At 33.3% G+C, this 25075-nt stretch overlaps 1 protein-coding gene across 6 annotated transcripts in view; it reads left to right on the top strand.

Annotated features, from left to right (window-relative positions):
* Positions 1–25075, top strand: part of Mp (collagen XV/XVIII-type protein multiplexin) — a 288473-nt gene that overhangs the window by 260719 nt on the left and 2679 nt on the right. For 2 of the 6 annotated variants that reach the window (XM_083092198.1, XM_083092199.1), the window contains 16 exons: positions 6962–7043; positions 7857–7951; positions 9256–9432; positions 9768–9965; positions 18921–18950; positions 19125–19488; positions 20052–20443; positions 21126–21230; positions 22910–23165; positions 23430–23504; positions 23622–23716; positions 23791–23883; positions 23962–24084; positions 24200–24214; positions 24433–24627; positions 24736–24851. In XM_083092198.1, the coding sequence (XP_082948324.1) occupies positions 6962–7043; positions 7857–7951; positions 9256–9432; positions 9768–9965; positions 18921–18950; positions 19125–19488; positions 20052–20443; positions 21126–21230; positions 22910–23165; positions 23430–23504; positions 23622–23716; positions 23791–23883; positions 23962–24084; positions 24200–24214; positions 24433–24627; positions 24736–24851 (2411 nt within the window). Of the gene's footprint in view, positions 1–948; positions 1027–6961; positions 7044–7856; positions 7952–9255; positions 9433–9767; positions 9966–18920; positions 18951–19124; positions 19489–20051; positions 20444–21125; positions 21231–22909; positions 23166–23429; positions 23505–23621; positions 23717–23790; positions 23884–23961; positions 24085–24199; positions 24215–24432; positions 24628–24735; positions 24852–25075 lie in introns of all 6 variants that reach the window. The other 4 variants (XM_083092194.1, XM_083092195.1, XM_083092197.1 and 1 more) reach the window with 4 other exon arrangements.

Consider the following 25075-nt stretch of genomic DNA (forward strand, 5'->3'; position numbering starts at 1 on the left):
TGCAATTGATTGGAATATGAAATCCTGGAATTATCGAATAATACAGAATTCTAATTTTAAACATATGAAATGCATAACTGAAATACATGTAGAAAATCAGATGCGAATCTAATTTGTTTAAAATCAAAATACGTTACGTAATTGCATACATTTAATACTTGTTGTCGATGGTAATAAATATGTTATTAAAATGTTTATGTTGACATACTATTGAGCAAAACTCAAAAACAAATTTTCGACTCAAGTTATAATGGAAATATGTATTAATATCCGACATTGGTAAACGATCATTAATTTAGTATCCCTCATTATGAATGAATATATTTTAATCATTAAATAGGTATATAAGATAATGAATGTGTATATGTAATATAAGAAGAATTTAAATTTTGTTTTGACGATATATTTTATTGTTATATAGCACAATGTGATAAATTTTAACTAAAATTTAATGTGAGGTTAATTGTAAGATTAAATACTATTCTAATCTGCGATAATTATTTCTTTTCTTTGCCTTAATATTATATTATAATATAAATATGTAAATATATAATTATAATATAAATATGCAAATATTTGAAAAGGATGGGTAATAAATTATTTCAAACGCGATTAAATAAAATAATTTCCTCCATGTATCCAGTATCCATCTCATATAATATTTCCAGTGCATATTTCGAATACTCATACAGCTCTCTCTAATAACATAGAAAAATCAGCTAGAAGAATATTGCCACAAAGTATCAATTATTATAAACGTTTATGATATCAGTAAACTAAACTTAAATAAATTCTTTCTAGATTCTCTTTTTCCTTGTTTACACTTTTCATTGTTATGTTCGTTACATCGACCTCGTTTAAGGAAACGATATTCAACGTTAACATCGGTCTCTAATAAGGATTTACAATTTATTGGTATCCATTCATTAATGCCACATGTTTTTATAGTTTTCAGACGAAGAGCACAGCTCTGGTGATTACGATTCCGACTTGTACGATGGTTCTGGCAGCACTGATTTGACTAAGGTAGACGTGAGCTCGCCGCAAATTGCGCTCCAGCTTTTACTAAATTGTGACGCTATATTGACACTGTATGCACTAACTAATTATTCGTTGCATCACACCACTAGACCACTAACTCATAACGGTTGATATGAAGCTTGGGTAATTTACTAACGGATTTGAAAATCCGCATGGAACGTCACCATAAAAATAGTAGTTTAATGGGGAAGTCACATTTAATTTATGAATATGCCTAGACATAAATATGCCTCTCTAATCGCACATATATTTTATATACGTTGTAAAGAGATATATGTATATAGGTATCATTCTTTTAATTTATCATTTATTTTTTTCAATTAAATAATATTTTAAGGAAACTAATGAAAGTTACTTTAGCTGTGTAGCTAAAAGAAAATGATGTTCTTCTACTATAATTTTATCATTGCAATTCCATAGACAGAATTAAAAAAAAAAATTATTATCGATAAATGCATATACAAGATATTACATTTTAACTAGCACAAAAAATTAATACTTCTAACCATTAAACGTAGGAAACGAGATATCATAGGAAGTATACGTTTTTTTTGCTTTAAAGCATATCATAATCTATAATTTATAATATTTTTGTTTTAAAGCATTTATAATTATAATATTTAGAATTCTGATTTTTATCTTATTAAAGATGAAGACTAGTACTCTACAACTAGTACTATATTATGACATTAGCAGAAATATTTCAAAATTTAGGTTTCCCTATAATAAATTTATGATTTGGCCGAAATAAATTTTTGGATTATTTAAGCACACCTTACTCAAAAACCTGACGTGTTGAGGACATTCTGTGGTCAGATTCGTTTTCAGCGTGAAAAAATTTATTAGCTTCACTACTACTCTGCTTTTTGTAACCGACTCTCGCAGGTCTGTGTAATCTATAAATGGAATAGACTATAAGTAATTATATATATATATGATCACTTATAAATAATCTTTTGGACTTATACATTATTGATTTTGGAAATTTACCGACAACATTATAGTTTATATCCTCCAAATTAACTAATCCTTATAATGGACCAAAGTTTTAATAAGAACTTTCTTAAAAGCTGTCGACCATTATAAGAAAGTAGAGAAGGGAAGGGAGAAAGAGAAACGAGAAATTAGGTTACGTGGATAATCTCGTAAATACCAAGAGGCTAATCTCTCTAAAATTCTGTTAGAATTTCGCATTGGCAACTTCGCTTACCCGAAATGTCCTGTCGCCGCTCTATCTTTGCCATCCATCCGCAGTCATTACGAAGTTGGATGTAATCCGAATGAAATTTCGGTATGCTTTAGAAACGCATATAAACTACGTTAAGCTATTAAGTTTACTCTCAAAAGAAATGTGCATCAATATGTATCGGAATAATATATCTCGAGTATTATAAAATAAATATAAATTATAAAATAAACAGATTCGGTTGCTCCATTTATTCAATTAAAACCACACGCACATTGCATTTTTTAATCAAACAGGAAATTAATATTCAGAAAATTTGAAAAAATCTATTTGTCAGCGAAATCGATTTGTGACATTAATTGATCGTTTTTTTTTAAAGTGGTTTTTGAATTGTTTCTCTTTATTAACGCCAGTCTTAAATCGTACAAAATTCGATATACAACGCAAATATAATGAAACACATTGCATGTAAGAAGAGTTTTAGTTCTGGTCCCTTCGAGAGCAAATCACACGCGGTCAACTAACTTCCGACAAGTCGCAGCGATGTGTCGCATAGAGATTCACTAGATTACGTAATGAATTCCCGCTACATGTGCGTCACATGTATGTCCTACCTTTGCGGAAGTTGAAACGAGAGTTTGAACAACGATCGACGATCTGCGATGCTGCGCCAATAACAGTTTGATGAATACATCTTCGTCTTCGATTCAGTTTCCGACACACTTTTAAGGTTTATTAAATTCATTGAGTCAATCCGATTCGCGTATACTGCGCATATTGTTTTTCCGTTCATCGGAACTAGTTATCGATATTTTTCCCCTTTACTCTGATGTCGCAAAATTTTTAATACGCTTTTACTGATATCTCTCTTTTTCTAAACACGTCGCAATATTGAATCTACGATATTGCGCAGGCAAGTAATAAAACAGTTACATATCCATCTTGAATACAAAATATGCAATTTATTTTATAATTTAATTTAATTTAATAGTTAATGATTTAGAAACGTAGAGAGCTTACTAATTTAAAATTTTCACTTTTGTCCTGATTTTGTATTATAAAATATCGAATTGTATTTCTTTTTTTATCTCAACATTCAAAGATTAAAAGTTACTAAAATATAATATATTCTATTCATTATTTATTAAATTTATTATATCAAATAATAAGGTTACTGATAACTTTTTTCAAATTATTGTTTTAAATAATTTTAATTATTGTATAAATCAATATTATATTATTAATATTTGTGTACTTATTATTCTCACGGAGAATAAAAACTTTAAATAATATTTTATTTAAATAATTATTTTCAATGATGCATTAGAATGCACTCACAACCATCTATTGATATCTCATTATCACGAATACATATTTGATATTAAGAAAAGAATTGTTTCCTTCTTTTAAAGATTATATATAATGTTATTTGTGAGAATTCTCCGTTAAATGTTGGAAATATAAAAAACTGATATTAATTAACTGTTTTCAAACACAAATCCATTCTCGTAAGTATGTAACGACAAATAACAACTCCGCGAGCCAATTCCAATTCGACCTTTATTCCGTTCGAGACTGTAGAGAAATACATCGACCAAATAACCGTAAATGCGTATATTCTTATGATAGCAATCCTGCATTATCACGAATCCTTGGCGGGATATCCTACCTCCCTTGCGCTCGCCCGGAGATTCAGACAAGCTTGTGGCGCGAGCTTTTCTTCGCACGCGAAGAGAGAAGGAAAGAGCGGAATTTATTTCACCTGTAAAATCCCGCACTCTGCGAAAAGCTTCGAAAATGTGCGCTACGGTATGGTGGCGAGACGCAAAGACGTGGTCGTGCATAGGAGAGCTGATCGGGTATATATACCGGGTGAGCGATTTCAGCAGCACGCCCATAGCGATGGATGTGTCGTTGCAGTGTCGTTTTTGCTACGTGTTACTGCGATCGTACGGCAGGTGTTACGCGTTATTTTGCGTGTACGTGTGTGCGTACGCAAGCGGATGCCGCGTAATTCCACCATCCTAAACGTATATGGGAAAAAAGCGCACGAATTAAACATGACGAGCGTTTGCAGCAGAGCCAGCTGAAACTTCATTCGTTGAAACTGAAACCCCGCTCATATTCCCAGCGCGCACGTTTTCCTCAGTTTGCAATGTATGTAACTTCTCGCGTGTATATGTATAAGTCAAAATACATAATTATTCAAGCTGCGCTGATCGCGCGCTGTGAATTTCGCGCGGCGGTAAAATATTGAAATGACGTAAGAATTACGGATTATTATATTGTGCACGGTAATATAAATAAAAGAGCACGTTGTCTCGAACAAAGGGAAAAGTGTAACAATCGACCGATTATTGTAGCGTTTCGAAATGTTTTCTTTGTGCAACGCTCGGGTTGAAATAGATATAATAACGAGGTACATTATTTTATATAACCTCCCGTTATAATTACCGTAATGCTCGCTCGTGCATTATCATTATTATTTTATTTTCTAAATTCCGGTTGCATGAACGCGCTGGGTAATCATAAATAATCTGTATTATGCCCTTAATAATAAATGGCATTCATTTAAAAATGCGACATTATAAATCCACCGCAACGTGAAATAAGCGAATCCGCGTGCAATAAATGCAAGCTACGGGATAGCTACATACCTGATGCTGAGAGTGCTCCTTTTGTTTTATTCGATATTACGCGTTATTGCAATTGCGCAACAGATGCGACGAATGCGTTTTTTGTTCGTACGCATGCACGTGTCGGTGACGTTCGAATACGCAACGGAATCGTTAAAAAAAAATGTTCACAAAATCCGTATTCAAAAAAAATCAGAATCTTCATTGTGACGAGAAATACGATCTGGTGTGAAAAATTTCCTTTCATTGAATCATTTCGAAAAAAATATTTGGCTATCAAACAAAAGAGTATTAGCTTGCGAAGAATAATAGATTGTAAAAAATATTAAACTTTCTGCACATTCGTGTTGTAATAAGTGGCCGCGAATAATTCCAGCCACGAAGAGATCGAATTGAGCATTTTAAAGACTGAGTTATTAGTATTACTTACGTTTTTTGGATGTGAGATGTTTGTCGCGTTTCTTTTGGAAAGTAAAGATGTACCGAATAAGTATTATTTTAACGCTTTTATACTTATATAGACTCTGATTTATGAATTTATATACACATATATATATATATATATATATATATATATATGTTGCATATAAATGATGCAGATTATAATTATTATAAGCCAAGTTTCATCATTTATACGACTCACTTTAAATATCGTATTGCATTTTAGATTTTATAAATAATTAATTATTAAACAATCTGTACTCTCATGTTTTTACTATGTAATGAATCAATTTACCCTTGAAAGCTTCCTGAATAAATTATGAAAGCTATGTAAACGTACAGAAGGTAAGATATTTTAAAATCTCATCGAACTACATTAATATTCAATCTTGTGTAATAAACGTTTCTAATGTTTAAATAATATCTTTTGTATATTAATATTATATCTCTCTTTTCATATAATATTTTAATATTGTATATTTTCAATAATTATTATACATATATCATAAATTATATTTTAATATGTCTTAATTAATATATTTTCTGTATTATATATCTCTCTTTTCGTATAATTTTAATATATTATATATCTTCAGACATAAGAAAATTTTTTAAATCCAAGATCGTAATTTCGATGAATTTAAGCAAATTAACAGATTTCTCGTGGCGCAAATTGGGAACGATATTTTTTGTGATGCAAGCAAGAACGCGTTCGATCGACGAAAAATCCTAACCGGACGTCGACTCAGCCCGATAAAGCGCCGTCGTTACCGATAATTATCGGAAAATACTTAGGGCTGGTGTCATGTGTGCTAACCATACTGCCTGATTGGCTTGGAAGTTCATTAATCACCGTCACTGCTTGATGTATTATTCGCTTTTAACGTACAAGACAGGTCCGGTATCACGTCTGGAGAACTTTACTTGGGCATTGCATTGTTCACAACTGGCGCATGCGATCATTTATACTACTAGCTAATAATTTGCGACAGCAGGCCATGACAAGATCCGGATCGGGACACGATGAGACATACGAGCAAAATATCGCATATAAGATTGTCTCGTTACATAAATACACATAATACATACATATATATTAATAACAATATTTCATTTCTTATTTAGGTATGTATTGTGTGTGTTAGTCTCTTTTACGTTTTATCGTGTCTCTGGATTCTTGAATTTCATCTACTATTTGTACATAATTACAAACTCATTTCAGGTCGATCTTGATTCTCGTTTCTTGTCAGGGCTCGAAAGTTTCCGTTAACGTTAGTTTCATGAATTTCAATGACGTTATACAAGCACTACGCAAATATTTGGCGCCCTTTCGCGAAGCTAATCAAAAACGGTCGACACATTGCCGCGTGTCGCTTCAACATTGTGGTTTACACAATATATACATATATATATATACTTGTAATTTGCATATAAAATAACTAATCAGCAAACGATCGATAAACCACCGCGCTGTTTAACTATCTTCGTCGCAACCCAATGTTGTAAATAATGTTTACGCTGTATTTGTTATTCGCACGCCTGCCTCAAGTCCTGAATTGGCAATCGACGGTGACGACTACGATAATCGTCCTATTATGTATTGCTGACAGGATGGCGTAATCCGATCTTATCGGCATTGCCTATAATACATTTTCAGATCAGTCGGGATGCGGACGAAGACAAAAGCGAGGAGAGTAACCCGCCGCCATTCATCACGCCTCCACCCCCGAATCCAGATTGTAAGTAAAGTTATCAAATATTAATCGCGATAACGATAGTCTTTAATTGTTCGTAAAATATGACAGTATATCGTGAATGAAACGTCCTAGCAATCCTTGCCATTTCATTCGTGTAAATATTAGAGATATGGAAAATGATTGATTTACGAAATTATCCCTGTGTCTTATTGACACATTAGGATTGATCTAAATTAATTAAAATTATCTATCATCAATATTTTTCATTTCAAATAATTGATATTATTTATTCGATGTTTCCATCTTTTGATTTCTTGTCACAATTAGCACGATACAATTTATCTGTTATTAAAATGTATTAATTCCTCTTTTAATTAAAGCATGTAAAATAAATTTTTGTATCGATTTTCTTGCGATCGAATATATTTATTATTATTATTTTTTTTATTATATTCATAATATTTTTCCAATCTATCATATAATAGCTTGCAAAAATCATATACTAAGGTTATTCAAACTATCGTTAAATGTATCGTAACGATGTTTTGAGATAATCGAACAGTTTTTTAATTAATTAATGCACCGGAACATCAATATTATATTTCCTCTTTTTTTTTTAAATCTGATATTCCTAGTAAAGATGGGACGGCGCGTTAGAAAAATCGTTTATTAATTTCGCCATAGCTGATGTCGATGTACACCGTCGACTTTGGAGGTATCGCGTCGAAGAAACGATGATAAAATATGAAGCAAACTTTTTTAATCTACTTTTCGCGCGCATAAATCACCCTGGCGTGTCAAAATAAAAAGTGACGAAGTTGCGACTTACGGACACACATTCGTTCTTTTTTTCAGATAAAGGACCCAAAGGCGAAAAGGGCGACAAAGGCGACAAAGGGGAGAGCGTCAGAGGTCCTCCTGGCCCTCCGGGCCCACCTGGTCGCGATGAGGTAAGTGCATTATTCAATCAAGACTTTTTTATAGGCTAATTACGATATGAATGGCCACAAAGAAACGATTCATTTCTTTATTGATTCATTTTTCGATATTTCTTTATTTCTTTTTTTAATAATTTCTAAACCGATATTTGAATCATTAATAGAAATTAAATAATAGAAATTAAATAATATATCGATCAAACTTAAAACGATAATAGCACTTATATTAAGAACTTATATTAATGAACTTACTCTAATGAAAAATATATTTCTTTTTATTTCATCATATGTGTGTTGTGACTATCTATATATTTTGAGATTATCTGTTTATAGACTTATAAGTACATATTCCATTTTAAGTAGAACAAAAAAGATAATGAGATGAAATAAATGATTTATAATTACAAAGATTTATTTCATTGATTAACAATAAGAAATAAATTATATTTTATCTTATTCCATTAATTATACTTTATTTTATTTCAAAAAATTTATGAAAAATATGTCTATTTATAGACTAGTCTGTTAAATTATATTTTATTTCATCGCATTCGTCGCACATACAGCGATATTCATTTCTTTTGAAATTTTCTTAATGGAAGAAATATCTGTTTTCTCATATAGTGGTGTAGACATCTCGTTAAATTAACTGTAGGGACCGCGATTGCATCCGCAACTATCCAAGCGCCAAGCACGATATTGAAGGCAGTCTGAATACTCCTGAATCCGGGATCACTCATTTATCTTGTTATTCGCATGAGTCAATTTAGCATCGACGCTAGAGAACCGGTGCCTGTCGCATGTAACACTGATTACAACCAAAATCGCTTTCACGGTATTTACTATCTTCCGCCGTTATTTTAGTATGCAATATACGCGCGCGCGCGAACAGTATATATTTACCCGCTTTTAGGTACTATTAAAATTTAATTATATTGCCGTGTAAGAAGTTAATGACAAGTTACATAAAAGTTAAATTGAAGAAGAAAAAAATAAAAAAAATATATAAAAGCGTAATCGTTAATGCTACTTTTCGTTTTACTATTTGAATTTCTTTACCCCCCCCCCCCCTCTCTCTCTCTCTCAGATTATTATATAAGACATTACTATTAATAATTTAATGTATTATTTTTGCATCTGTTGCAAATTATATATCTTTATTTTTTATATCACTAAAGTATATAAAAATAATTTCTAATACTTACAAATAATAAAATTATATATATATTATTGATATTAATTGAATATATAATTGATTTGCTAAAGTAAAATTATAAATTACGATGACAGTACGGAATAAATCGATTTTCTTAAAGGATTGGCTAATGAAGATACCACAGGGACCACCTGGTCAAAAAGGAGATCCTGGCACTTGCATCTGTAATGCTACGGCCTTAATGTCTTCCTTTACGATGCCGAAGATGATACAAGGACCGAAGGGTGAGCCAGGAGTGCCGGGACAAGAGGGCAAGCAAGGCTTGATGGGTCTCACGGTAGCGATTTTTGTCTATATATATTCCGGGATATTATCAATCAAAGCGCTAGAAAATGGTATAGTCACTTATATGCTTTTAATCTATGGCAAAAAAGTAAAATAATTGCGATATCTTTACATCGTAGAAAACAAACGTAACGCAATAATTGCTAATATCATTAGATTAGTATAAACTATTTATTATACCCGATTTTCTTTTTCTCTGTCTTTCTTTTCATGTTTTAAGTTTAATCATTTCGTTTTAAAACTATATCATTCTCTAGCGTTTCAATTCTTTGCGGATATGCCGTATCATTGTGCTTAATCGCGTGTTTAATGTAATCACGATTTCAGGGTGTGGCAGGACAGCCAGGGGAAAGAGGCTTGCCCGGCCAGTTCGGAGCGAAAGGTGACAAGGGTGATATTGGAATACAGGGGCCGGAAGGCCCCCAAGGTCAAAAGGGCGAACCGGGTCGCGATGGAATTCCTGGTGAAAAGGGCGCACAGGGTCCGCCGGGACCGCCTGGGAAAGGAGAATTTTCTAGCTATGACGTAAGTAGATTACTATGCCTGAATATGATCTGTCATGCCGAGGCCGAAAGCCGAGTTAAAATATTTTCCCCGACGCTTCTTCCGCGGCTTGCGCTCACTATTTCTGCTCACCTCATGAGATTTTCTTTATGCCCATTATTTCCGACGACAAGTTGCAATCTGCATAAAACTTCCGTCGAGATTCTTTTCATTATTATCGTTTTTATTTGCTTCCTATTATCATCGACTTACCAATAGCCGCGGGAGCTGTTGTAACGGAAGTGGCCTTCACTTGTAACGTCTTGTGACTGATGATGCTTGTTTATGAAAAACTTTATTCTTTTTATAATTTATTAACTTATAAAAAAGTTCTATGTTTTTTCAACAATATGTTTATAGTAGCATTATAATCTGACGTAACATTAAATAAGCTTACGTAAACTGTATAACGAGATATTTACATTTAGTAACGGAGCAAATGACAAAGTTGTCATTCTTATAAAATGAAAAACTTGATAACAATTTTTATTAAAATTGTCCAATGACAAGCGGCAAGATAATGAAAGCAAACTAAATGTTCGGTTAAATGGCGGTTTCTGCTAAATATAGCAGAACGATATGAAAATGAAAATAGGAAAAGTGGAGGGTGATGCGATAAAATGTTAACACGAGGGACATGACATTGAAGAATTCTCGCTGGAGAAGAACATTTATTGTGTACGCGATTACTGCGAAGTAGCGGAAATTCAAGTGCGCCCGACCGTACGAAATCGTCGCTATAATAAGCAGATAAGTATCTTCATTCAAGAAATTTTCATTATCCGCGTATGAATCTAGCTCAGTCGTATTATTCGCTATTTTCCCGAAACGGACACGAGCGGCAACGAGAAATTCGGAGGGAAATGGAGACCATATCTTTTCCCGCGGAATCGTCGGGCTTATTATCAAAAAGTATGCCATTTAAATATCGCATTTGGTGCATGGACTCAGCAAATTATATTTCTCAGTTAATGATTTCTTATTCATATTTGTGAATGATCATTGTATGTATATAAAAATTACTTGGATAAACATTCCTTTGAGTATTTGTGAAGATTTATACAAGAGAAAATATTTGCTGAATTTTAAAGTGACTTTTTCCAAGGCTAATTGGTCTCGTATGATAAAAATTCGAGTTTTTTACTTGGAAAACGATGCAATGCAAGTTTTAAACGTGCAATGAATTTATGAATTCAAGAAATGTGATTGTATAATGATGATAGATATACGTTTTAGTAGACGAATATTATACATTTATTATATTAATCATGTATAAAGTCACAATCTTATAAAATAATACGAATATCCAATTTATGTTCGATTATCCAAAAATGGCAATTATTATTACAATATTATTACACATTATTACATATTTTGAACTGCAAAGAAATAGAGACCATATTTTCTCTGAAATCGTCGAGTTTATTATTAAACGTTTTATTATTAAACGTACGCCATAAATATCGCATTTGATACATGAACTCAACAAATTATATTTCAATTAATGATATCTTATTCATATTTGCGAATGATCATTATGTATAAAAATTATATTATTTATTTATATAAAAATGATCATTATGTATAAAAAATATTTATATAAACATCCTTTCGAGCATTGGTGATACATACAAGAGAAAATATTTGCTGAATTTTGAAGTAACTTTTTCCAAGATTAATTGGAAATCTCGTATGATAAAAATTCGAGTTGTTCTTTTCTTTGGAAAACAGTGCAATGCAAGTTTTAAAACGTGCAATGAATTTAAATCAAGAAATGTGATCGTGCAATAATAATTAAGTATGTACATCGTTTTATCAGACATTTATTACATTAATCATGTATGAAGTCTCGTTACTCTCATAAAAGAATGCGAGTACCCAATTTATGTCCGGTTATCGAGAAAACGAGTTATTGCAGTATTATCCATACTATTACGTTTCGAAGTGCATGAAAATGCACTGCTCCCTCGTGCAGCCGCTTTTACATGTACCGGAACGACTACCAGCGATCCTACCTCCCCGTCGTAGGACGACGCGACAAGAAATTCGTTGAATGGAAATGGAACGCGTATCGCCCCTCGGGGAATAAGAAACCGTGCACGTAATAACGGTCGAGTTGTAAGTCCGACCCTCAACCTCCTCCCTTTTCTCGTACACGTTCTTTCGTTTCCCGTTGAGCCTTCTCTCTCTCTCTTCCTCAACCTCACCCTCTTCATTTCCCTCTCTCTCCCTCCCTCCCTCTCTTTCTCTCTCTTTCTCTCTATTTCTATCTCTGTATCTCTCTCTTACCTTTCATTCTCGTCGCAATTTGCCCTGATCCATCTTTAACAACCAACGCCCGGAGTCTCACTCAACTTTTTGCCAGCCACGGAAAATAGTTACGAATCGCGCTGACAGGGGGTCCACGATATTAAAACGTTGTAACGCACGCAAGTACATCTGCATACGCGCGATATTGATGGCGGTAAAATTTTTAGCGAGAACTCTCTTTGTACATGAGCGATGCGCCTCACAGAGATGTGCTACATAGCCCGAGAAATTCTTGAATTTTTCCGGTTTTCCCGATAAATAAACTCCTCTCTCTTCCCGACCTTGCGCAACGGAGCGTAGTTGCAGCATTTCCGCTCTCCATCGTAACTATGACGTTTCAAGAAGTACGAAAGAAAACTAGATTGATAGCGAAAAAGTAAGAAAAAGAAATAGTGCATATATATGAAAAAAAAATAATCGTATTATTTTTTATCACTCTGTTGTAAATGTAATTAATACGACCTCGAAATATTGATATAAATAAGATAAATAATAACATTGAAATAATAATAATAATAATAATAAATAAATAATAATAAATAATAATAATAAATAAATAATAAATAATAATAAATAATAATAATAATAAATAAATAATATTGATATAAATAAAATAAGTATATAAATTGCTTATAGTAAATGATTTCTACGAAAAAATCCGAAAACCTGAAAATTTTTAATCCTCTTTCCGATATTCCGTTACTTTCAGCGTCCCGATTATCTTGTGCGATATTCCCGATTTAAACTCGCAACAACTCTCCTCGAACAGATACTCGTTTCGGCAACGCTCGGAGAACAGCAGCTATCTCGCGAAACGAGTTAAATCCACTTAAGATTGATATTCCACGCTGTCAAAGTCAGCGGGGGAGGTCCAAATCGTGAAACGCGCTTGCGGCCACGGGTGGGAAAAGAAATCTCCGTTTCTGTCGCGGGAACGTAACGATCCTGTCGCGCCTCAAACCGTCAATTTACCCCCGGAGATACGGTCGTTTTTCACCTTGTTCTCTTGTTATGGGATTCTCTCTTGATACGGAGGAAAATTCCGCGTGCGGAAATATAGTGGCAGAGAGGAGGGCATCGCATCGCATCGTATCGCATCGCATCGCGCTTATCGGACCGCATCGCTCCCGCTTTATCCACGACACAAGCCCGTGTGATGCAGATGCGCCCGCATACCGTTGAAAAAGATCGGTCGTGTGGTGACGCAATATTTATCCCACCCTCATACTCGGCTATGAGAAAGATCGTAGAGAAAAAAAGAAAAGAGAGAGAATACAGAGAGTGCCCTCCTTCGCCCCTCTTGCTTGCGTTACAATTTTCTATTTTCGTGCCAGCGGCACGTTTCCAAATGTTACACCGGCGAGGGAAAAAAAGGATTAATCCAGCCTGGTAATTGTTGAGACATCTCGCCATGGAGAAAAAATCTCATTACTCTCGAAGCTGAGAGAAATACCGGAAGCTTCCTGTCACCGTAATCATAGATATTGTAAAATGATAGAATAATAATGCACACCTTAACTTTACAATATATTGCGACGAATAAACCCAATAAATATCAAAATACTAGCCACATGCCAGCACAATTTTTCGATTAAATTGTACCATTTTTTCACGAGCATTCAATTTGATATATCCAAAATCATCCATGGCATTTTCGAATTTTATTTTTCTTGTTTTTTTAGAAATATCTAAGATAATATAGATATATCGATATGATGCTCTCGAAAATGATTCTATTTATTTCGATATTATCGATTTATTATCGATTTAATATCGATTATTATCGATTTTATTTCGATATTATCCACTATTTTATTACTATTTTATTTAAGTACTTCTGATTTAAATAAATATTAGAAAAATGGATATTGATATTTTTATTTTGAATACAAAATTATAAGGATATTTGAAATTAAGGATACTTGTTGTACCTTGCTTCTACAAATTTTTCCCTGTATATAATTTATCACGTTGCAATCTAACGGAGAGAATGATAACTTTGCGAATTAGATTACACTCTATCCATTGTATACGCGATATATATATTTCCATGCTGTGGTAATATCGCTTCAGATACAAACTGTAAAGGAGACATGCGTCTTTACGAGGTAACGAAACGGCAAGCTTTCAGCTTTTGCTCGAGAGTTGAGGAAAACTACGAGTCGCGCGACACACAACAACCTACATCGTCGGATATTCAGGTTGTTGCTTACAGAGCGCAAGATACGCGTTGTGACAATAGGGATGCGCCGCTGCTTAATGCCCGTTAGCGCCAGCTGTATTCCATTGATAAAGATCCCCAAGAAGCCACACGGATAGCGTCCAAGTCGTTATAATGTTTCAGATTGTCGGCTCCATACTCCGTTCTCATGTTTTGTTAATCTTATTCATTAATCCAGTCATCACAAGAGAGTAATTTAGAGACATTTCTAACGTAAAAATAATAATTAATGTAATAATATTTTAATGTTTCAAATAACTAATTTTTAAATTATTAATTTTTAATTTTTAATTTGTATTTTATATACACGTGCATGTATAAGTGGTTAAAGAATAAAAATTAGAAGATTAAAATAAAAAATGAATTTACTTAGCTATTCATAAACTATATATTTTTGATTTTTATATTAAGTGACATTTTTGGACACTCTCATGTGGGGAAATTCAAACATTTTGTTTTATTAATACTGGAATAATAAATGTGTTAGAAAATACAACTTTTGAAAAAATATATAATAATTAGATAAAAATATGCTATCAACTACTGTGAATAAATAAAGCTAAATATATTTTTAAACTTTAATTTTTTTCAGTAACATACTTTTGAAAAATTATTTTTCATATTCTCTACAATATTGCACCTGATTTTATCAATTCATATCATGGTTATATTAAAAACACCTCATGAAAGCGTTTTTGAGATATGAATTTGTAATGTCACGGAATTATAAAAATGTCAAGATCATTCATATGTTGAAATATCCTTTTGAATCACCGCACAAACATATTTTTTTGACTCGACAAAATATAAAAAAAAAACTCTAAATTAAAATTCGATATGTCAGATGTACACATTCCATTGCTGTCGTGTTATTTTTAGTAGTACATTTTTTCTCTCAAAAATTTGAAATCTAATATTTTTTTATAATATTGGAAATTCATTCAGATAATTAGTAGTGAAAATGATATATTTTAATAGCTACGAACATATTTTTTTATGATTTAAAATATTAAATTAATCTTGAATAAGCTAAAGTTATAATAAGCTAAATTAAGTCTTTGTTAACAAACTTGGAAGATGTACTTAGGTCCTATCTATATTTTTATAAATATCACAGCATTTTAACTTGTATATGTATATATAGAGGATAGACAAAATAATGTGGACACCTAAAAAAGACATTATATTTGTTTGTTAATAAGATAATCGGCCATCATTTGCCTTTAATACAGCTTCAATTCTCCTTGGAATAGAATCATATAATTTTTGAATAATCTCCAGTGGAATATTGCCCCAGTCTTTTATCAAAATATCTGCCCGTGGTTTGATGATATTTAAATCGGGTAATTGTTGCTGGCCAGAGAAGATGTTGAAGTTCATTTTGATGCTGTTCAAATCAAGATTGAATAGCTGTGTAATCATCTTGAAAAATGGCATTATTAAAAGAAGAATAGGATAATATTCCACTAGAGATTATTCAAAAATTGTATGATTCTATTCCAAGCACAATTAAAGCTGTATTAAAGGCAAATGATGGCGAATATCTTATTAATAAACAAACAATATTTATTTTTATTGTTCACATTATTTTGTTTATCCTTTGTATATGATTAATATGTAATATTTATTAATTATTATTCCGATAATAATTATTCCGATTTTGATTTCATATTATTTTGAATGCTAGCTCATTTAGAATCTTTTTTAAAATATCGCACAGAAGCAATAAGGAGTATTTACCATTTCGTCCGCAAATAGCTTAATCGCAAAAACAATTTCATGTGTCCCCACTCCGCAAAACTGCGCGATCGATCGCGAAGATGCAAAACTAAAATGGAACGATTTAGAACACAAGCTCTCACACATACGCACATATTGACAAGAACACGGCAAGAAATATTCACAATAGGATCAAAGACCAAAGCCCGTCGTCGAGACAGTTCATGCGAGGACAGACACACGCACATACTGACAACGGTATCTTACGTGACCTCGCCCCCTCGCCAGTCCTTCCTCTGGATGTGCAAGAGCCCGATTTCCCCGGGGAATACAGAAACCAATTTCTAGGCTGTGCTACTGCATGCACACCGGCTAGGTGTACGCTAGGTAGGAAGGAAGGAAGATGCTCGGAGATGTTGCATCCGAGTACCTACGTCGTTGAAGAGACGAGACGATAGGTAACGCTCGATCGAGATGCTCTCGCGCGTTTCGATGTGCGTGCATCGAGATGTTCGCGCGCCAATCGGTTTCGCGGCGGATGTTTCCCAGTGAATTCGCCGCGGCTCGGAATATTTGTATGAATGGAAACTGAATGGAGGAGAGGAAATTCGGGAATCGTATCAAAGCCGGAGAGAACTGCTTTAAAACAGAAGCGGATTTATAGGCGCGCGGAAGCAGAATATTCCCGATACGAGTGAGGAGTGCCATCGAATTCCGACAAAAAGATATTCATTTTATATAGTTTCTGACTTGAAAATATTTTGATAAATTGAAGTCTATTTTTTTACCAAAATATCGAAAAGCCAGTGTTTTCAGATAATTAGAAATGAAAGTGATATCTTTTATTTACTATGAAATTACTTTTTTCTTTTTTATGCTTTGAAGTATTAAATTATCTTAAACCAGCTAAAATATTTTAGCAAACGAGGTCTCTCTTTCTCTTTATTAGATATTAATTGTATTTACAAATTTGAATGTACATTGAATATATACAGCACAATATTAGTATTAAATGTTAATGAATTATGAAGCAAACCTATGTTAATTGAATCAGTTAATGTTGTTGATATTTGTTGAGTACATATGAAATTGTTTTTGATAACGTCCCATTTATTGTAAAATAACATAATAGAATGCGAAAATAATTTTGATAAATTTATAAAGATAAGAATCATAAATATATATATGAACATTGATGTAGTCGAATGTAGAAGATGAAAGAGAAGCTGTATATACAGGGTGAGTCAAAAGTATGTTTTAAAAATTTGTGAGCGTGTTCCTGGATAAAAAGGAAGAACAAATGTTCATATGAACATATGGTCGCAAATGCTTTGTTGTCGAGATAATGGACATAAATCAGCAGTATCAAATAATGCTTTATTTGAACGTTTACAATTTTGTTATTGTTGTTTGGTTTTTTTTGTTTTTTTGTTTTTTTTTTGTTTTTTTTTGTTGGTAGTGTGGTTTGGTTTGGTTTTGGTCATGCGGACGTCGTGCTCAAGCATGTGTTGAAAATAATGGAGGACATGCAGAACATCTCTTATAAACAACAATAACAAAATTGTAAACGTTCAAATAAAGCATCATTTGATACTGCTGATTTATGTCCATTATCTCGACAACAAAGCATTTGCGACCATATGTTCATATGAACATTTGTTCTTCCTTTTTATCGAGGAACACGCTCACAAATTTTTAAAACATACTTTTGACTCACCCTGTATATATATATATATATATATATATATATATACATATACATATATATATATATATATATATATACATATATCGCTATTCTATCAATAGTCGAAGAAGTCTAAAAGTTTCAAACTATTCGCGAGAAGGTCTGAATGAATATGACGAACGATGAACGGTGGCGTTGATATATAGATATACAGAAATCGCGACGACATGATTTATAGCGGGACGCCATACTAATGCGAAAAAGAGAATAATCGCCTTTCAGAGAAAGCGGACGATATAGGAGGAAAATCTTAGGAGAAATTATTTTCTGCACACACGAACGTATTTCTATTTTATTCAATGACCTGCATCATTGCAATATATCACAAATTATTAATCAATAATATAATTAATTTTTCTTTTTTGGCAAAATTATCTTAAACGTGAGAAAATATGAAAAATAAGGGAGCTACAAATATTACAGCGATATTGAGATTTTTAATTTTTATCGAATAAGATTGAATAAGATTGTTCTTAAATCCTTAGCGATCTTTCTGAAGTTTTTGTATTTTTAAAGAAAGTATATATATAATCATTATCTTTATTAATAATTATTATTTTCTAAATACACACATGCGTACTATATTCTCTAGAAAATCAAAACGTAATTTCATTCGATAAGAGAAAATTTCCTTTTTCGTTTTTTTGCATGTCTGAAAATCAATTTTACGTTTGAAAGGATTCAAATCACATAGCGAGCGTAGGAAACTCGTGCATTTAAGAATAAAATTTGCACTTACAATTCTCGGCGAGATTCGATTTACGCTGAAGCAATCGTGAATCACGTGCTATTGACGATTGTTCACGCAACAATCATTTGTTTCTAATCAATGGCAATGTAAACGCGTGGAGGGCAATGTTGGGCCGTCCACGAAGCTCTCAGTTTCGCAACGTTATTCCAACGATCTAATAGGGAAATTTCGATTATTATGCGCATGCAGCCTAGTTGGAAACCTCGAAATATTTACAGGGTGAGTACGGACTGGAGCATTCCCTGATTGAACCGCGAATACCTTTCCCGATACTCGAAATTCCCCTCTCAAGTTATAAGATGCTAAAAGCAATATTTATGCAACTTCGTTAAAATAAATTCTTATTATTTATACATAATGGAAATGGCTTATTTAAATCGTCGTCGAATCTAGACGGAAGGAGGTATCACAATGAGGCCAGGACTCCCAGGACAGAAGGGTGAACCAGGCATCTCAGGAAGCCCTGGCCCTAAAGGCGAGGCTGGAATACCAGGGTCTAAGGGTATCAAGGGCGAGCCAGGGCACAAGGGTGCCAAGGGTGACCACGGGAAGGACGGTCCCAAAGGAATTCAAGGTTTCAAGGGTGAACCAGGCGCAGCTGGCGCGCCAGGTCTACCTGGTGCACCCGGCGAGAATGGACGGCCGGCGGAGAAGGGCGATAAGGGCGATACGGGACCTGAAGGCAAACCGGGACCTCCAGGACCACCCGGTCCACCTGGTGCAAATGGTCCCGGTGGGATAAATGTAGGGGATCTAGGTCAGCAATCTTAAAGATTTTTTTCTAAAAATATGTCTCTTTTTCGTGCACAAAATTTAATATTACATTATTATTTACCTATTTATTATTTCTTCCACGTCCATATATTGATTATAATCTTTTATATAAAATATCCAATTTTTTTATACGATTTATTAATTTTATTTATTTATTTTATTAATCTTCAGCTGCAATAAACTTAATTTGATATTAATGAGACATTAAATAAAATTATCTAACAAAACAAATAGTAATTCATATCAAGAAAGATATTTTATTATCTATGTTTCTACTATTCATCTTTAATTATTTTATAATAAAAGGGACATAAATTTTTAAAATTATTAGACAAAAATGTAAAAAATTTCCATTTTTCTATTTTTTCTAATATTTTATCAAAGACATATATGTATGTGTGTGTGCGTGTGTGTGTGTGTTATTTTTCATCATAACAAGGATTAGTGAAGTTTTTAACAATATTTTACGATGAAAAAGTTCAATATCTATTATGTCGAGATAAAAGGTGACAATATATAACGTTGAAAATGTTATTTATAATTAAGGATTCGGCACAAAGGGCGACAAAGGAGAGACTGGAGCGCGCGGTTATAAGGGCGATAAGGGCACGAAGGGCGAGAAAGGCGATAAGGGCGATGCCGGCCCAGCTGGTATTCCTGGAATAAATGGTATTCAAGGACCTCAAGGAGATAAAGGCGAACCTGGCAAGGACGGGATATCAGGATTACCTGGCATACCTGGCTCTAAGGGCGAGAGAGGAGAAAGAGGTCCTCCTGGAGCCACTACTGTTGCCAATTCCGGCGACTATATCACTATCAAAGGCGAGAAAGGCGCCGAAGGAAAACGGGGCAGGAGAGGACGACCTGGATCGCCCGGTCCTGTGGGTCCTCCCGGAAAACCAGGAACTATGGGAGAGATCGGTCTACCAGGATGGATGGTACGTATATATCGCAATTTACATCATCTCACTTTATATTATTAGTAATACTAATTATGCGACGATAATTATATGGCAATATTGATATATGATTTTTGATAGTAATTAATATTATTTGTATAATACATAGCCATTGTTATAATAATATTAGTATTCCATATTACTCCATATAGCAATGTAATCGAGAAATGTATATCAAGAAAATATTTGTGTTTATCATGCTATATTATCTTAAAATATTTTATTTCTAAACAATACTTTTTATTTCTTTTACAATGCCAACCCAAGAATACGATGAAGGTGAGCCTTATAATCGCACAACTATATTAAATGATGTGTATGTGTATTAGAAATGTCATACAATCTTTTTCATAATTCTCGGAATAAATATAAATAATTTATATAAATAAATAAAATATAAATAATTATTCTAAAAATAAATATTCTAAAAGATAAGAATAAATATTCTAAAAAAAATAAGAAATAATTTATATAAATAAATATAAATATAAATAATTTCTTATATATATTCTTACATGAGTAAATTTAATAATTAAATAAATAAACATTTATTAAACATGCACATCAAAATAGATCGTCCGATTGTATCGAATACGATAAAAGCGATTTTCGCACTAATTAAAATCTAAACGAGCGATTCATCTATCACTGTCTTCCGCAGGGTCGTCCTGGGACACCTGGAATTCCAGGAAGTATCGGACCAATGGGACCCAAGGGAGAAAAGGGGGAGCCTGGCGCACCGAGCCCTTACGGTGTTTCCGTCGGTGTAAGTATAACTTGCAGTTTCCCGACGTGGTATCGGGGCCGTGTAAATTTCTCGCGCGCGCGAACTTTACATATAAATCTAAGTGGCCGCTAAGAAGTGAAAATCAAGAGCGAAAAGTCAAACCGCGAATCGCTTGGGAATCTCACACTAAGTGACCCGTCAGTCGTTTCTCCGAGCAGCGAGAACAAGAAACTCTTCTCTTTTATTCGAAAAAAGAAAAAAAATGCAGCGGAAATTAAGATAATAATTTTTTCGTTTTTCTCTTCCTCTCGCGTGATTGTGGTCTGACAAATTAAAGCAACAGGATATATATATCTCTCTCTTTTGTAAATGAAACGAGGCGGAAGTCTTTGAACAACAGGCGACGGAATGCGAATGATGGAAATTAATGTAGGGCTGCATCTGGCGTGCGTGCGTATTTTTTTTTTTCGCGTCTTCATCGCTGGATTTATTCGTTGCGCCAAACTGAAATTTTCTCCGCCGCGACGCGAGCAGAGTTTCGCGAGCTGTCACAACCGACAACTGACAAATAACGCATACTGATATGCGCGATACGGCGTCTCGCTTTGCTCGCGAGCTTGGGTTTGTTGGCAACGTATTCAACCAGACATATCTGAAAATATAATAATCCCTTTAAATGTTACAATTCTTTCGGTATTACAAAGCATGTAAAGTGACTCAACAATTGCACACTAAATAGAAAAAAAAATTATATATCACAAAATTTTACAACTTTTACGGAACGTTTAACAAAATAATAATTTTAGAATAGATTTTTATGAAATCAATCCTCTCTCGAAATAGAATTTTCAAGAAAGAAATAAAACCTTAAATAAAAGCTTCTAGTCTCAATAAATCAAATAAAAATAGAGAACGGAACTTTGTTTTACAATTAATCTTGATTTTATTTAGGTCAATTTTATTTGAAGAGAATGAGAATTTGATCTGAAGATATAATTTTATGTTGGAAATTAAGAAGAAAAATGACAAAATCCGTCAAGGAATTCTTAAAATAGTTTTCGTTATATCTAAAGTATTCTATTCTTACACAGAATTTCTAATAATACCGTCATTAAGAAATCGCAAAGATCTAGTAAATGTAATAAAAATAAATCTTTCTGGATGGAATCTTAATAGAAATTCCATAAAATTACAAAATATAAATAGATAACGATAAAAACGCTCAAGATATCCATCATTTTTCTAAGGGCATAATGCAACATTGATAACGACAAAGATATATTATTCTTTGAGAAAGAGCGATCACACGGTCGGGCAACAGAAAATTCCGATATCGTCTTCCCACGATCGAGGATGCCTCTCGCGACTCTCCAGCATATAAACCGTCTCGGCTAAACATTCGTGAAAAAGAACGCAACGAAGGAACGTCGACGGAAAGCCGACGTGATGCGCCTAAGCGATCGTTGCATCTCATTTTTCAGTGTTTTCGATAAATCAACCGTTTCTGTTCCTGGCAATACTTTACTACTTGCCGATTCTCTACAAACCTATCTACTTGTCTGTCAAAGCGGTAAGAAGCGTAAGAGAATCGATAATAATAGCTTCGAAAATATACCGATATGTCTTCGCAAAACTATCAACGGTTTACCGTAAAATACTATAAATCTATAAATAATTAAATATGATTAAATATATGTATTTAAATATCTCCTTTTTAGATCAAAGGCGAAAAAGGAGACGATGGTTTCCCCGGAATTCCTGGTCAACCAGGAAGAGAGGGCCAAAGAGGACCTCCAGGACCACCTGGACCTCCTGGACCGCCGTCCCAAGGAAAATACATCCCGGTTCCAGGACCTCCAGGTCCTCCCGGACCTCCTGGTCCGCCTGGATTATCCTTAATTGGACAGAAAGGCGAACCCGGAATCGGTAGAAGCCACGTTTTCGGTGAAAGGGATTATTACGGCTCTAGACAAGGTAAAAATATTAAGAAGTTCGATACAAATTATTATGATTCGATAACAGATTATAATCCATTTCGATATCACTGTTTAAAAATAATTACAACTAATTTTAATTAAGACATCCATACGAGTATTATATGTTTATATTGCATACTAACAATTTTGTTAATGACAGATATCTGTTCTTTAATTTTTAATACTATTTCGTCCTGCACATACTTTATTCCCACCAAATATTTACAAATACAAATTAAATTTCACACTCGCATATCACAAGGACCTAGAAGTAGTCTGGATGAATTGAAAGCTCTACGTGAACTCAAGCAATTGAAAGAATTAAAAGAGCAGTTAGGTATGTTAATGTAATGTGATATGAAAATAATTATGATAATAATTAGCGACACCATCGTTCTTTCGAATGCCTTGTAAGATCAATTTTTAATTAATTCTCAATAATATTTTCTTCAAGGAGTTGTCACTGCCGCTACAAGGGGGCCTTTAGAAAGTACAACGAAAATTGTGCCAGGAGCTGTTACATTCCAAAATACAGAAGCCATGACAAAAGTAAAGCTTTGCGAATCTTTTCACGCACGTTGAAAATATCTATTTTTAATATTTTCTTTATTTATACATTACAGATGTCTAGTGTTAGTCCAGTTGGAACTCTGGCTTACATCATAGACGAACAAGCATTGTTAGTTAGGGTTAACAACGGATGGCAATACATAGCAGTCAGTACCAAAATTCATTATTATTGTAAATATAATAAATATTTGGCGCTATAAATTTTTTATAAAATTGAATTTCAGCTTGGATCACTTTTACCCATTACAACGCCAGCACCGCCAACCACGGCACCACCACCAGCGAATCCTCCCTTCGAAGCATCGAACTTGATTAACCAGATACCCGTGAAAGCCGATGGAACAGGGGTAAGCTGAAAACTTGAATTCATCTCGCGTAAAAAATACATTTATAATAAAAATACGTTAAAAATTAATCTTATTAATTTCGAAAATAATTCACAATTTTTTCCATGCTACGCAGTGGTATCCGCGAATGGTGAGATTGTACCATATTTAATTGAAATTTTTTCGTCCGTTTTCATTCAAAAAATATAATACTTCGCATTTTTTTAATATCAAATAATTTAAAAAATCTATAATATATAATGGATCTAATATTTTTTTAAATTGAAATGTTTGTAAAATTTAATCAGTGTGCATCCGATGAGATTGTGATTGAAAATATTTATTTCATATGAATTATATAATTTTCAGTTGAGAATGGCTGCATTGAACGAGCCATTTACCGGAGATATGCATGGTATACGAGGAGCAGACTACGCTTGCTATCGACAAGCAAAGCGGGCAGGCTTGAGAGGTACATTCCGCGCTTTTCTTAGTTCTCGAGTTCAGAACGTCGATAGTATCGTCAGATTAGGAGATCGAGATCTTCCTATAGTTAACATAAAGGTAATTATATTTATTTATTATCATGTTCGACACTTTCTCTCTTAAATCAAACATTTTAAAATAAATTAAAATAATTATTAAATCTATTAAAAAATCGAAATCGTTTAGGGCGACGTCCTATTCAACTCTTGGAAAGAGATGTTCAATGGAAACGGGGCATACTTTTCTCAGAATCCCAGAATCTACAGTTTCAACGGGAAGAACATTCTTACGGACTTTGCATGGTAAATATATAAAAGACCTATAGCTATTTTTTAAATTAATTAATTTTATTAATTTAATTTATTTTATTATTATTAATTTGATTTATTTTATAATTAATTAATTTGTATATTACACGAAAATTATAAAATTTGAAATGACAAATGCACTAATTACGGGGTCACGGATAATGACATTTATTAAAGATGTTTATTAAGATTGAATTCGACTTCGTCCCTCGTGTTTT

Source organism: Camponotus vicinus, unplaced genomic scaffold (assembly GCF_025532165.1).
Source record: "Camponotus vicinus isolate PSW18456_S1 unplaced genomic scaffold, iyCamVici1.0 SCAF_2, whole genome shotgun sequence".
NCBI lineage: Eukaryota > Metazoa > Arthropoda > Insecta > Hymenoptera > Formicidae > Camponotus > Camponotus vicinus.